The sequence below is a fragment of the Chenopodium album genome, chromosome 2 (genome assembly GCF_948465745.1).
Source record: "Chenopodium album chromosome 2, dcCheAlbu1.1, whole genome shotgun sequence".
NCBI lineage: Eukaryota > Viridiplantae > Streptophyta > Magnoliopsida > Caryophyllales > Amaranthaceae > Chenopodium > Chenopodium album.
In genome coordinates this window covers 35,890,691-35,906,785 of record NC_137835.1, presented here as the reverse complement: position 1 = coordinate 35,906,785, position 16,095 = coordinate 35,890,691, and the positions used below count along the sequence as shown (strand labels likewise).

The following is a 16,095-nucleotide window of genomic DNA, read 5'->3' as shown; positions in this document are numbered from 1 at the left end:
TATTTTAGTGGGCTGCGTCGTTTTACGGCACTTCTTGGGATTTGGGCCCTTGAAGGCCGCCATTTCATAGATTTATCCAAGGGGGCCATGTGTCAAGGGGATATTAGGCCACGTGGGCCATCCTGAACTCGACATGTGGCCTCCTCTCATTTTTCCACGTGTCTAGGGTATTTTTACCCTAAACAAGAGTTTTTTAAAAAACGGAGGTCTAATGACACTATTTATAGTGAAAATAGTCCAGATTTGATAAAAAAAAAGAATCGGAGTTTGAAGAGGAATAAAACACGATTCTGTCGTTGTGTGACAGAGTCTGTCGCAGCGCGACATGCCTGTTGTCTGGCGTTGCAAGACAGTTTTTTGCGTATTTTGTTTTTATCATATCCTTTGATCCAAAAGTCCAAATAAGGCATATAATATGTCGTTGGAATGCTCTTGAAGTCTACTTTTCATCCCAATTAGAATCAGATTAAAATTTTTTGTATATAAAAAGATATGGCAGAAATAGTGAAAAGGTGTCAATTTTGGATAGAGTTTCATATTTCATTCATATCTTTTTCGTTATAGCTCGGAATTAATATTATAATATATTATTATAAAGATAATTCAAGATCTATCCAACCATATAAGATTTAGATAAAGATTATGAGGCACGAAAATAATATATGAACATATTCCATCTCGTACAAAACAAGAATTCTTTAAAGGAGTTGTTTTATTCAATTTCAAACTCTTTGAAACTTAATTTATCAATCCTAACTCCATTAGGATTTAAGAGAACCTTCTAGAGTATTCTAGAAGACTATAATCAATCTTAGGAATGATAATTAATAATAGGCCCTCCTCTAGATCATTGGGCCGCTTATAAGAACCAAACCGAGCCTAGTTTAGTATTTTGGCCATAACTTCCTCATTATTCATCAAAATTGGGCTTATAATATATTGTTGGAAAGGTCTTTTGCCCTATCCAACTACACTATTATTGGACCCTTATCATGGACCAAACTAAACTGAAATGCACGTTTTTCATAAATAGGGTAAGAAAAGAAATATTTTCAAAAATAGAAAGGGATATTTTAATAAAAACATCCTCATCACTAGACTTTTTTCACACTTTCACCTCGTTTGATAATCAAATGATATGGAAGATATTCATCACTGGGTTTGGTTTTGGGGAGTCACAAATAGGTGTCTACACCTAATGATTAAGAAGTAAAGTTCAAAAGTGCCCCAATTATTGGGGGAATCTCCCTATTTATAAGGTCTTAGGAAAACGTGCCTTGTCCTAGGGTTTGATGACCTAGGAATTAGGGCAGCGTTGTTTTGCGGCTCACCTTGGGATTTAGGCCTTGAAGGCCGCCATTCCCAGGGGGCATATCTGAGCGACACGTGTCGTCATCTTGGAGTCTATTTGGACACCTCTTCGAGCGACACGTGTCACCCTCTCATTGATCCATTTGGCGGGGTATAAATACCCAAATCAAGCCCTTAAGGGGAGAGTGATATACCCCTTATACATGTACCTAGATTATGTCACTTGAATTGAAATCACCGCCAAAATTAGTACATGTTAGGTACAGAATACGGCATAACATATTTATGAACAACCAAAGACGAGGTTCCTCCTCATCGTCAAATACCAAACACTAATCTAGCTAGATCGCATACAATCAAATGTTTTCTTCACACAATCTACTTTGCCTAAACATAATCACAATAAAAAAGAAAAAAATATATATTGGTTACCAGCAGCGGTTGAGATCTTGTTACCGTGATAATATACACAAGCTCATTGAACAATTAACAAAACAATGCCTATAACAATATGGATATTTTAGACACCAATACTATCGTTGATATTCTCCAAGGATACTACAGAACTGGATGTGGAATCTTCAGTTGATTGAGAATGAGAGAAAAAAATATACAAAACCCATAAATGTAGGGATATAAGATACACCAAGGACCAGAGCTTTGCTGCCGGGTTCCTTGCTAAAAATACTGCACCAGCTGAAAATATTGCATCCAACTGCCTAAGCAGTGAACCTAGGTGCTGCCTCCCTGACTGAATTTTATTTTCTAACATTGGCCGCAGCTTAGAACCAGTTGACTCCCATGTTCCTGCTTCCAAGTCTTCTCTTAAATTGCCCGAAATATCACTCGCACTGATTAGAGACTTATTTTCTTCAAGTAACCTTGAAACAGCCTGTAGCCAAATATGTTGAACGGTGTAACAGCCATTGTTAAAATGTTATGCAAATTCAACAAAAAGATCTACCTCAGTTCTGAAAAGAAGAGTTCCCTTGTTTGAAGAAAGTGATTCAACCTGAAATAACAAAAATAAATTAGTACTCCGTAACCAGTAGCATAGTGTAATTCAAGAAACTAAACGTCTGCAAAAGGTGAAAAAGTTAAAGAATGTACAATTCTTAAATAAAGGGTATGCTTGAAATAATGGAATATGAAACCTAAACAATTAGTATACAAACCAAGGTATAAGCAATGTGTGCATATTAATATGAATTAGATCGCTCTGAGCATCACCAACTATTATTTTTAATGAAGTTTCAGCATACCACTCAGTTCAAATCAAGGCAAATGATAGACAAGGCAGGTTGAAGACCGTGATGTCAGATAAACTCTTAAGAGCATCACTGCATACGTGCTTTTATAACTAAAATCATGAATATGACATTGCATGGTCAGCAGGCTAAGCATGAGATCCCACAGCAAATATATTCTATTGCGAAAGAATGGTAGTAAACTAGATACCCTGTATATCATCAAGTTAAGATTCCACAAATTCATTGGATAATTGTGTAAACAGTAGAGCAAAATGTAATACGTTGTCCATCTTGTTTAAGAACAAATCATTGACAGTTAGTGTCGATCGTAAACTCGAATTTGAAGGGTGCTTCAAGTATAAAGGGGGTGAGTCCAGGTAAGTATCACATTGAGCCTACTAGGAAGGGATAAGGTATTGTTTTTCCTAGTAACCTATAAACTAGATATATCTCAAGGGAGCTTCTTTGCTTTTTATCAAGAGAATTATCATCTAATTACCTCATAACCTGTAGGAAGAGGGAGGTCTAAACTACCTCATAACCTGAGCTTCCCTTAATATGTACTATCTTTATTACTACCTCACGAACTGTTTTCAATCCAACAATATCATAATGTAAAAGGTTAAGCACTCTAATAAACATTTTTCAAAGAAAGGTGATAGTTGGCATGATGAGTAACTGAAGCTGTCTCTTAAAAACAGGGCATCACTAAGACCCATCAACAAATGTCCCATTGAAGCAAGACAGAATACAAAAGATATACCTGGGCTTGTTTCTGAATCAAATGATCTGTCATCTGCCAAAGCCTTCGCTTAAGCTCAACTTCTACTTCAGTTGAATTTTCCATTTCCTTCAATGTCATGTTAATGTTTGCTTCCAGCTTCATTACCTATTATGTCAACAAGGTACATTGTACAATTCAAAGTCAACTTCAGTACTGAACAAATTTTGAAATTTGTTTAGTCAAAAGTATGGAAAGGTCACAAAGCTATCTAATCAAGAACTAGTCAGCTAAGCAGTTCACAATAAAAAAAAAAAAAAAATTAAAAAAAAAAAAAAAAAAAAAAAAAAAAAAAAAAAAAAGTGGCTTTCACAGTGAGAAAATTTTGGAATTCCCTAAAAGTTGCAAGGGAGAAATAAATCGAGTTCTTATGCATTTTGACAAGGTAAAATGTTAATACCGAGCCATTTGCAAGTCCTAAAGTACATATCCTAAAAAATCAGCAAATACTTATTTTTGTTAGGATAACTCCTTACAAATGAAAGTTTCTTTGCAGATGAGTTTTCCATTAAACTTTAATCACTAAAAGGTCTCATAACATTCTTAAAGCTCATGCAGTATGACAATCACACAAACAATATGACGTCTTTTATTCATCTCCGGACAACAGACAACGATCAAGATTCAAGACGAGAAAAAGAAAATTGGGGAAGAGGGAATAGATGTTATCTAACTCACCTTCTCTTGCAGTCTTGCATTCTTGTCAGTTGCAAAAGCACGTTCAGCTTCCAGCATCTCTTTCTGCAACTCAAAGCCTTTTGAAACCGCCAACTGCAAGAGTAGCATATTTCAGAAACAAAAGTCACCAAATAGAAGCACATATTTATCAGTTAACTAAGTTATAACATAAATGTTATGAAAAAAGCCTTACAATTGTCAAAGTGGCCCTAATTTGATGAACACTATAAATCTCTCTCTTCAACTCTGCAAAAAAATAAATAAATAAGTAAAAGAAATTAATATGAATAAATAAATAAATATATACTTGGATTATATAATAAGTTCAGATTTAACATAAAATATAAAGCCGCACAGTAAATGAGTACAAACTTCATGGCATAAAACATTAGGTAGTATCACTGCTTCATAATTTAAAGTTAAACCAACAAAATAACTATGAAGTCAAGTATTAGTAAAAACATTAACCAGTGCCGGAAGAGCAAAGAGGGACCAAGCCTTAGTTTATAATGACATTTGACAAGCCCAAATAAAAATTAGCTAGTGGTGGAATATTATTCTTGATAACATAGCCCATATTGCTCCACTACCATCTAACTTGAGCAAAGGAATATAACAAAGTATGACACACCTGGACATCACTTATCAACAAAGTACACGGACCAAAATGCTCTAACACCAAGCAAACAAGTAGTCACACCAAAACGGGTCCATTTTTGCCTATCTTCGGCCAATTAAATATGATACAACTGTTTCTTTGTTAGGAACAAAAGTGAAGATTTTTTTTAAGGAAAACCAAGGTAGGGAAGCCCAAAGCATAGATGCTTACATGTGAAATTCAAGGTTGACTATAAGAAAATAAAATATTTCACTACATATTTCAAAATTCAGGATGATAAATTCTTTAGAAATATTAAACATAATATAAAATTTTGAGCTTCAAATCTTCAGTAGTTCAACTTCATATTACACTTAAAAAACTTTAATTAGATATTAATCTGGACATACAAAATTATTCCAATGAATAGTAAAATAAGCATTCTTATCTATTCTAATAGATTTATTGGATTGTCATAGATTTTAAATTTAATTAAGATTTCATTACACCAAAAGAAAAACAAAAACTTGTGCATTTGATGATAAAAAAATATGCAAACACAACACAAATTGCATAGTCAATTACAAATTTGGGAGCAGCAAGAACTATGAATAAGATCCCTTCACAGTTTCTTGCAAGAAAATAACTTTCCAAATATATACACTAGTTCTTTGTTTACATGCCTCCCACCCGCCTTCCCCTCCTAGTATATACTTCCTCCATTCATTTTTAGTTAACACAGTTCTTTTTTTCCACGTTTGTCAACACACAAGTTTAACAATTTATATATCTTATTACCAATAAGGAAAATTTATAAAAAGTTAGTATTATGAATGCATTTAGACAGTTCTAACAAGATTCCCAATGACTGTTTTATCATAGTCATAAAACACAAAAACTAGTCAAGTTTATGAATAGTATCAAAAGTCAAAATGTGGCAAATAAAAAAAAAACGAAGGAAGTATTATTAATGCTATTACATGGATAATAATTCCCCCCCCCCCCCCCCCCGGTTCACTATTAGTTGCAACAATTTGATTTTAAAGCTTACTCGTGCATATTTCAACCTTCCATATCAAATACATCCTTTGTTATTTAACAATGCCAACAAATATTAAGAAAGAATTTAAATAACAAATACGTCCATGTGACTAAAAACAATAGAAAGAGAGTAAAGCTAGGTAACAAGGGTAAATATCCATGTGAGTAAAGGTAGGATGGGTATTTGGTGTGATCACCAACAAAAAGTGTATAAAAGAATGTTCAAAGTAGAAATAGTGAATTAATATGCAACTTCCTTATAAGGAAAATGATGCAATTAAAAAAAAAAAAAAAAAAAAACCGGAGAAAGTATTATAGATGAGTAAAATAATAATAATAAAAATAGTGTGAAAATATAAATTGAGCTTAATCTAATAAAATCCTACATGACTATATTGTGATTAACATATAAATCAACAAAGATGGTCAAAGGGAGGAATGTGATTGGTACAAAATTTTAAACGGAGTGAACCGAGGAAATACTTCACCTACACTTCTATAAAGCCTCCACTCGCAAGCATCAAATATTATTGTAACACTTATCATAAGTCGGGTTTTTAGGTCACTATTAATGCTGTTACATGGATAATAATATTCACCCCCCCCCCCCCCCCCCGGTTCACTATTAGTTGCAACAATTTGATTTTAAAGCTTACTCATGCATATTTCAACCTTCCATATCTAATACTTCCTTTGTTATTTAACAATGCCAACAAATATTAAGAAAGAATTTAAATAAAAAATGTCCATGTGACTACAAACAATAGAAAGAGAGTAAAGATAGGTAATAAAGTTAAATATCCATGTGAGTAAAGGTAGAATGGGTATTTGGTGTGATCACAAACAAAAAGTGTATGAAAGAATGTTCAAAGTAGAAATAGTGAATTAATATGCAACATCCTTAAAAGGAAAATGATGCAATTAAAAAAAAAAAAACGGAGAAAGTATTATAGATGAGTAAAATAATAATAAAAATAGTGTGAAAATATAAATTGAGCTTAATCTAATAAAATCATACATGACTATATTGTGATTAACATATAAATCAACCAGGATGGTCGAAGGGAAGAATGTGATTGGTACAAAATTTTAAACGGAGTGAACCGAGGAAGTACTTCACCTACACTTCTATAAAGCCTCCACTCACAAGTATCAAATATTATTGTAACACTTATCGTAAGTCGGGTTTTTAGGTCACACATCGAAGATTTCACTCATCCTTTATCATTTATACCTCTAGATAAATGAAGAATTTAAAAGCTATTGTAAATTAGTCTAATACAGGATAAAGAAAGAAAAGAAAAAAGAGAGAACTAGATAAAACATTCTTAAAAACAAAATGATCTTACATCCCTCTTTAATATGTCATATTTCACTTATAGTGTCCCTATATAATAAGAAATCTTTTCATACTCTGTTCAATTCACCTTAAAATATTCAGTTTTATTCAGTAAAAAATATTCAGTTTTGTTAAGTAAAAATAGTTTCATAGTAAAAATAAGTTTTATTTAGTAAAAATAGTTTTAGTTTAGTAAAAATCAATAACTTACAAGAACAAATATAACAGAGTGTCAGTAAAAAAATAATTTTAGTTCAACAAAAATAATTTTAGGTCAGTAAAATTAATTTCACTACAGTAAAAATAGTTTAAGTTCAACAAAAATATTTTCAATTCATTAAAAATAATTTCAGTTTAGCAAAAATAAGGTGAAGTGAACATGGCCCAAAGACTCCCTCCACCCCACATACCATTTATGGAATTTTAATCCGCTCCTCTTTCTTTGATCCCCAAAGATCCAAAACCCACCACTCCCTTTCTTTGTCTACCTTTTCACTTCGCTTAAAGTGAGTAATGGATTAATCGACATAAAAATAAACATGTAGAGAGAGAGAGAGAGAGAGAGAGAGAGAGAAGGGGGGGGGGAATTGACAGTAAGTTGTATTAGTGATGCAATTGAATCATCAAAAGGAGGATTACCACCCCAGATACTCCTAAAAGTGGAAACAGAATGCTAAAAAAAAAAAATCAGATACTTCCTTCTCATTTTATCTTAAAGTATCCTTTTTTAGGATGCTACAAATTAATTGTAGCATTACTTTATTTGGCTAATGGCACTTTCTATCTCTCTTGTCATCACACAAGTCATTCTTTTCATCTCTCTCCTCTCCTAAAATATCACGCATCTCCTCCATGTTACAATTCAAAGAGAACAAAAGGACATTAACTTCCTTAATTTCCTCTATTTAATCTATTATCATTCCCAAAGCTAAATAACTTCGTGAAAAATTACTGACGCACCCTCATTCTTCCTCTCCAAAGCAATATGATATTAGAACCATCTAACTATGATGATGTGTCCCTCCATTCCCCCTTTTGCGTCTTCCCTTGTACCTGATAGGTGGTGTAGGTGGGTGCACTTATGCATCATATTCTGTATAAAGATTGCGTATCAACATGTTTGGGTAAAGTAAATTAGATTATAAAACTTCCAATAATTTAGATTTCATGTATGTCAAGGACCCAAACCTTTGCTGATCACTTCCACCAAGTCTATAACTTAGTATTTCTATCATTTGGAAATTTGGAAAGCATAGAAAATTACAAAAGTCCCTTTCTTTTTTACTAACACAACGCAGCAGCATAGATGACATAACAGGTTGACTGACATAAAGCAAGTAGATACTCCCTCCGTTTCATAATGTTAGTCCTATATGGAATCAATCACATAAAAAAGAAATATATTTGGAATCTAACATTAAAGTACAACATAATTCATAATTAGTTTACCTTATTTAACTTTTTTGATTTTTTAATCAGGAAAGCACAAGTCATTATTGCATAATTTAAGGTAAATATTTCCTTACTTAGAGTCATGTCATCAATCCACAACCAATTAATTCCAAAAAAAATCAAGTTATAAATAAAATATATTCAATATGGGTAGATCTTTTTTAAACGCCCAAAATAGTATATAGGACTAACATTATGAAACGGAGGGAATATTAAATAGCAGATACCATTCATGAAACAGGTAAGTAAAAGGATAGGGCCAGAGCTGACTTTGGCACTTACATACCTTCGAGGACAGCTTCCTTTACCTCAATTTGGTGCCGTAATTCTGCTAAGCGATTTACCTAGTGCAAGAAAAATAAACCAAAGCAGCATAAAAAATTGTACAACTAAAATAAAACAAAAGAAAAACAACATATGTGTACTGGATTACTGTAATTCAATGCTCGGGCAACTGGACAATAAAGAAACAATAGGTTTAAGCCCTAACAACATAGTTTCATAGTTAACGAGATTTCATCTTCTAGACTTACCAACAATTTCATTTTCATTACTTAACGATTTTGTTGTTTATAATAACTTTATGGAGTCACTTATCAGAAATAGTATATCACTTGTTTGTCATATTTTAGTTTTGTATCAATTATTACTTATAATATTTAGGAAAAATTGCTATAAATAATACTACCTTTCAACGGTTGAATTTAAACAAGACAACCTTTCGATTATTTCTTCATATTATAAACTTTGGGGGTTATTAATTTCAAAACCGGATATAGCCCGGTAAATAGGTTAACCATGCCACACATTCTCATATGATTGGTTTAAAAAATTATGTTAATTATATTTAATTAAATAAAGGGAAAAAAAAAAAGACTCTTCTCCTTCCTCGTCCTTCCCCTCTACCATGGCCACCGCACCGCCACTGCAACCTCCTCCCTCACTACAACACCTCTGCCCGCCACCTTACCCCGCCCAAACCACTCAAAACACCCTCCTCATTCTCCCTGAAACCGTCCCACAACCACCCAGACCTACCCAAATTCATCCCCACCCCCCCCCCCCCCGCATTGCTCACCCATTTTGGTTTTCGACGGAGGGGTGGGTTTGTTTTGGGGTTTTTGAGAGGTGGGTGGGTTTATTTAGGGATTTTAAAGGGGTGGGGTGGGTTCATTTTGGGGTTTTCAGATAGACTGGGAGGGTTTTCAAGGGTGGGATAGTTTGTTTTGGGATTTTTGGGTGAGTGGGGTGTTCTGATGGCGGCATGGCTAATATGGGGCGGCTGCATTTGGGGCCTTTGGGCTGATGTGGGGGTTTCTTGGTGGTGTGGCGTGGCTGAAGGGAAGGGAGGTGGCAGCCATGGCTGAAGTAGGAGGAGGCGGTGGTGGTGCCATGGGAAGGGGATTTTTTTTTTTTCCTAAATAAATATATCGAAGTTTAATATATCTATAAATATAACTAAAGTAATTACCGCTGATGTCATTACTTTCACATGTCAACTTCTTGTAAAAAAATTTCCCTCCAAAACTAATAATGACATCATTAATTTTTTTTTTTTCAACATAAATAAAATTTTAAAATGCTAAATTAATTATATATTTTTCTAATAGATTTTATATTTGAATTGACTAATTATGCAATTTCAATTGGAGGATTAAAGGAAGGTCGGACTATTTCAATTTCTTATAAACATTACGAAGTATCTTTTTCTCCTACTCCATATATTTTATACAAATTATATGAATTGGGGTATTGTAGACACCTAAAAATGTCTCTCCAAAACCAAACCCGATGATGAACAACCTTTCACCGCCATTATTGGTCGGGTTGAGTATTTAATCTCGGAGTACTTAAATCCATATTTCCATTTCATAAACCAACCCAATTCCTAGCAAATTTCCCCAAACCATAACTTATTTTCCTCTTTTCATGCCTTTAAACCAAAAATAATTCATTTCGTGTCCTTTAAAATCATTCATTTCGTGTCTTTTTTATAAAAACGTTTATTCCGGTTTATTTTGGTCCATATTATGGGTCCAATGATTAAATAGTTGGATAGGGTTTGAAAAGAGCTTTCCAACGATATATTATAAGCCCAAATCCGAGTTATAATGAATAAGTTATGGCCAAAATATTAAACTGAGCCCAAACCGAACCTAAGCCCACCTTACCTACAACCCAATGATCATGTGGAGGGTCCAAAAGCATTAATCCCATCCCTAAACCAATTAGGATTAATTAGAAGCTTCTATAAGTTTCTAAAATATCTTAATTATCTTTTTTGAAAAGATAAAAGAGTTTGAAATTAATAAAACTTTTCTTTTTGAAAATTCTATTTTTATCCGAATTGAAAGACGTTCAAAGATAGACAGATATTATTTTTGTGCGTCATAGTTTTTATCCAAATTTTATATGGTTGGATAGCCCTTGAAATTATCATTCCAATGATATATTATAATATCAATTCCGAGCTATAACGGAAAAGATATGAATAAAATATCAAACTCTATCCAAAACTGACACCATCTCACTATTTCGGCCATATCTTTTATTCTATACAATATTTTAATCTGATTCCAATTGGGTTAGAAAGTAGACTTCAAGAAGTTTCCAACGATATCTTATTTATTTTATTCCGATTTCTAGATCAAAAGATATGATAAAAACAAAAACTGCAAAAACTGCTGTCTATCGCAAGAGTTTTATCCGATTCGAATTCTTATCTTTTCTTGATTCTTCGACCCCTCTTTTTTCCTTATAAATAGAGGTCATATCACCCCTTTTCCAATCATCAACAAGCTTGATCAAATAATTCTCTTCTCCCTCTTTAGCTTAAACACTAGCCTCCCTATTCTTCCATAATACTTCTCCTAAGCACTCCAAGGAGTCCATACAATACCCAAATTGATTCTATACTTAAACCAAGGCGTGAAAGGTATAATTGACTAATGGTTTGGACCAAATGAAATCTACCTTTATTTAATTTAATTTTCAATTTGATTTATATTTTTTATTGAAGTTATTAACAGTTTATTCATGATGTAGCAATTCAAGGAAACGCGGAAAGTGAGTAATTGATTCACTTAATTACTCTTATTTTAATATTGCTAATATCATGATTAGGTTTATTTATATTTGATTTGACTAACAGTTTATTGTTAAATTGCTTCCAATATTAATGTTTGTTCTATTATTTATTTATTGATCACAACATTGCATGTTTAAAGGGAATATGTAATTGAAAATCATGCCTAATAAGATAATTAGGACAACCGGTTTAAGATCCTTTTTAATCTTGTTATTAAAACTTGGTTTAAAAGGAAAAGATAGACTTCAGCAAACATGATGCAGTCATGAAGGCTATGATAGGATGAGTAGGGAATTTCTTGATGTTCTTGAAAGAAAGGGGTTTAGGTAGCGGTGAATGGATCGGACATAAGGCTTCTTATCCAATGCCTTCTTTTCGGTTCGGTGAACGGCCCATGTAATAGTCCTAGGCTAGGGGATTGTGTTGGGAGATCCCTTGTCACCATTTCCTTTTCACCCTGGTTGTTGAATGAAAGAATGCTTGAAAAGGGGTGTTTTGGGTGAGATTGATGCCTTTCAGCTTTGGTGGTTTTTTTGTTTTTTGGATGACTAAGTAATTAGTTTCAAGCAGATTTTCACTCTTTTTCAGATTGTGCTTCAGGCAGTATGATCCAAGAAAGTAAATAAAAACCCTGGCTTTGGTAGAATATCAAGGTCTATGGTTTTACCTTAAAAGTTGCTTGTTGCTGGGTTTTTGTGTTAATGTAATTTGTTGCGATGGAGTGAAATTGTACATACATTGGATATGTTAAAAAGATATGAAACCAATTCTAAGTATTCACTGTTTTGAAAAGATTTGGTTAGTAAGGGACAATTCAAGTTAATCTCTGAGATTGACATGAAAAGTTAATCTCCTCTCACAGTATATTGTTTTACTTTTATTTTTAAAATAATAAAGGTGAAATTATAAAATGGCACGAAAATATATGCATAAAGTTGTGAGAGGAGATTAACTTGGAATGTTAATCTCGGAGATTAACTGGGGCTCCCTCTATGTGGATATGAAAGGGGATAAAGGTTCACCTAATGTGAATGTGAATGTTGTGTATTAACTTTAAATCTTAAGAGTTGCCTAAATTGTTTAGAATGCCTAGTATGGGTGGGACTTGCATTTAGAGGAGGCAATCGGGTTAGTAGGCACGGGAACCCAAACGCATCATTTTGGGTCACATCTAATAGTTTTTTTTTTTTCAGAATTAAGGAAATTTTGTTAATTACTACCTTAAACAGAGGCTTTGTAAATTACTACCCCTACAAAAAAAGTTGTTAATTACTACCCCTAAAACTGATTAATTCAAGTGATTTCTACCCTTTTCCCTAATCAGCCCCTTATTAGGTGATTTAAGCTCTTAATGACATCATTGTCCAGCAAAATTGTAATTAGTTGTTTTTAAGCCATGATTAATTAAATAAACCCTAACACCACCTCTAAACCACCACTACACCACCTTCGACGGCCCCTTTACCCCATCCCCATCATCTCCGGCAGCCCCATACCCCATCATCCCCTTGTCGGCGAGGTGATGAGCAGCCTACCCCCTCCCGGCATCCACTCCACCTCTAAACCACCCATTGCACCACCTCTAAACCACCAACCATCCCTCCCACCCTCGAAAATCCCCCCCTCCCCACCCGCCGGCGGCCCTAATCCCCTCCCCCTCGTCGGAGAACCCTATTGGCCCTCCTTAAGTCTCCTCCACCCCCTTCCCCCCCTTAATCACTATCCTAAAATCACTAGGGTTTCAATTTTAGGGCTTTAGGGTGGTGATTAGTGGAATAGGGGGTGGAGGCAGACTAGCGAAGGCTCAGCAAGGTTTTCCGGCAAGGGGAAGGGGGTTAGGGCCGCCGTAGGTGAAGGGGATTTCGTGAAATTGAAAGAGGGGTGGTTTAAGGGTGAGAAGATGGTGGTTTTAGGGTGGGGACCAATAAAGGGGTGTTGTCATTGTAATACCCGAATATTTTATGATTTTATATAAAATATTTTATAAAAATATAGTTTATTTTTATTTATTATATAACTTTTCTAATCTCATATTTTTTATTTAGACTTCGTAAAGTTTTAAAACCCTATCTTGTTTAAATAGCACTGTACAATTCAAAACATATATAAACTATTTTAAACCCTAAAAATATTATATACCTCTCAAAACATATTTTATAAAAAATAAAAAAAGGGTTTGTCGTACGTATCTTGTGCGTGACCTCCATGAATTAACCCCAAACTTGATTATTCATAAAAGTTTTTCTTTCATTATTCTCCAAACTCCATTGGATTTGTACAATCAAAGCTCGCAAATTGCAACAGTGCTCCATATACCTTGCCTTGAATATTGTGATTTGATTGTTATTTGTTGAAAGGTAATCACACTCGTTGTTATTTGTTATTTGTTACACGTAATCACACGCATGTTGCCGAAGTTGTTTAATTATTAATTATTGTTGTATTGTATGTATGTTGTATTATCATGTGTAAAATTTATAATTTTGTTATTTATATGATCAAGATTAACATATATATAAGTGTGGTATTATATGATTTGATTTGATTTGAATATCATATTACTTTTGTTTTATATAATTAATTGTGCAATTATTTTTAGGGTTTTAATGCTGTTGCTATAGGAAGTATTGTTTTATTGAGGTTTTAGGATTGTTAATGCAGAGTATTATTTTTGGGTTGTGAGTTAATTATTTTTGTGTGCTAGTATTATTGCCGTAAGAGTTGAGATGCTTATGAATTGAGTTGATCTTGTTATATTATTTGGGAGCATGTGCCATTGTTGAGTTATTATTATTAGTTTGTGAATGATTATTTCATAGAGTATGAGATCAAAAGGTTGAGAATTATTATTTTGTTCTTGGTTTGAGGCTCGGCGTTATATGACTTAATCCTTGGCTTGTTGGTAAGAGGGTAATAATCATGAGTTAAGAATGAGGTACAATCTTTATTATTTATTTTTCTATGGTCCCTTGCAGTGGGAATTGGCCCGTATGTGGTCTGGTTCAAGGTGTTTTCTAGTTATTGAGAGTATTCAAGTTTTTATAATTGTTTATTTATTTATTTAAATTACTCATGTCCAAGGCTAGGTATAGAACAATGAGCATGGCACACGTATGGGATATATGAGTTAATTGAGTAAAGGTTTGTATTATTATTCGAGGTTGAGTTGATAAAAGTTATTTTCAGAGTACAATGTGTAATGTAGTTTCAAACTACATTATTTAATTGACCTAGTAATGTTAATTATTATATTATTCTTTGTATTCTGATATGTGGTGATTACTCCGCTTTTGCTGACGTGTGTGTGTTATTTTGTTGTGCTACTTGTGTTTGCGGCCATGTCTTTTTTTTATGGTGGTCCTGCGACGATCTATTTTGAAATTTGTTCTTAATGGTGAGCAGACAAGATTGTTTAAGGAGGTTGATCAAGTGATCGTAGCTAAAGGAGCATCAGGTGATCGATTAGTTTGTTACAACGAGTATGTAAAGTAATATAAATAGCTCACTTAGATTATTAGGTTGTATAGTTGGGATTTTAAAATCCTTAGCACTTAACAGGTTGTTGAGTGTGCCAGTAATACCTCCGATTTAGGTGTATGCTTCCGCAATTTTATTAAAGGTTGTCTAATTTTCCTTTATTTATTGTTTATTATTACTTAGTAAATCGGGGGTGTTACAATCATGGTGGGAGTTGGAGGAGGTAGGTTCCGTTGTGGGTGGAGGGTGGCCGGTGGTGGTGCAATGGTGGTGGGAAGGTTGTTCAAGGGTATAATTTGTTAATTAAGGTTTAAAAGTAACTAATTACAAAAAAACCAATTAATGATATCATTAAGATCTTAAATCGATTTATTAGGGAAAAGGGTAGCAATCACTTGAATTAATCAGTTTTAGGGTAGTAATCAACAACTCTTTTTTTAGGGGTAGTAAGTCACAAAGCCTCTGTTTTTTAAGTAGTAATTAACAAAATTTCCCTAAAATAAATGTCGGAAATTCGGATTTGTTCATATTAATTTATTTGAGTACAGCTCTGTACTTTTATGATATGCAGCACGAGGTGAGTATTAGGTATGGTCGTCAAATGAGAAGAGACTTAAGATGAAAAGGTGAGAAGGGTCCATGCACTTAATGTGCATCTTTTTTTAACTGCAATCTTAGCTAAAATTACATTAATATTACATGACAAGTCTATGAAGTGAATTTGGAACATTTTGGGCATTGAAGGCCTGCTTTGTATCACTGTCAATTTTTAGGTAATGGTTTTACGATTTTGAAATTCAAGTGACATAAGTTGTACAATCACTTTAAAAACTAATCATTTTAATACTCCCCAAGTCCTCAAATTATTGCCCCCTTAGGCTTGGGCACATATTTGAAGCCATTGTTCGGTTGCAATGGGAAATTACTTCCCATGATAATGATAAGGTTGAATCCTGCAGAACTTGAGTAATTTCCAGAAACGAAGAGTAGAGAAGAGAATGTGAGGGAGATGAGAGCGTAACAAGAGAGAAAGACGGAAAGTAAAGAGAGAAGGAGAATAGATTCAATGTAATTGATATT

At 33.6% G+C, this 16,095-nt stretch overlaps 1 protein-coding gene across 1 annotated transcript in view; it reads right to left on the bottom strand.

The window, feature by feature from the left end:
• Nucleotides 1-1,714: 1,714 nt before the first annotated feature.
• Nucleotides 1,715-16,095, bottom strand: part of LOC145585191 (golgin candidate 2-like) — a 36,727-nt gene continuing 22,346 nt past the window's right edge. The window contains exons 5-10 of the mRNA XM_081641924.1: nucleotides 8,737-8,794; nucleotides 4,214-4,266; nucleotides 4,021-4,113; nucleotides 3,325-3,450; nucleotides 2,276-2,323; nucleotides 1,715-2,203 (exon numbers count right to left, since the gene is read on the bottom strand). Of these exons, the coding sequence (XP_081498050.1) occupies nucleotides 1,832-2,203; nucleotides 2,276-2,323; nucleotides 3,325-3,450; nucleotides 4,021-4,113; nucleotides 4,214-4,266; nucleotides 8,737-8,794 (750 nt within the window). The 3' untranslated portion in view covers nucleotides 1,715-1,831. The remainder of the gene's footprint in view (nucleotides 2,204-2,275; nucleotides 2,324-3,324; nucleotides 3,451-4,020; nucleotides 4,114-4,213; nucleotides 4,267-8,736; nucleotides 8,795-16,095) is intronic.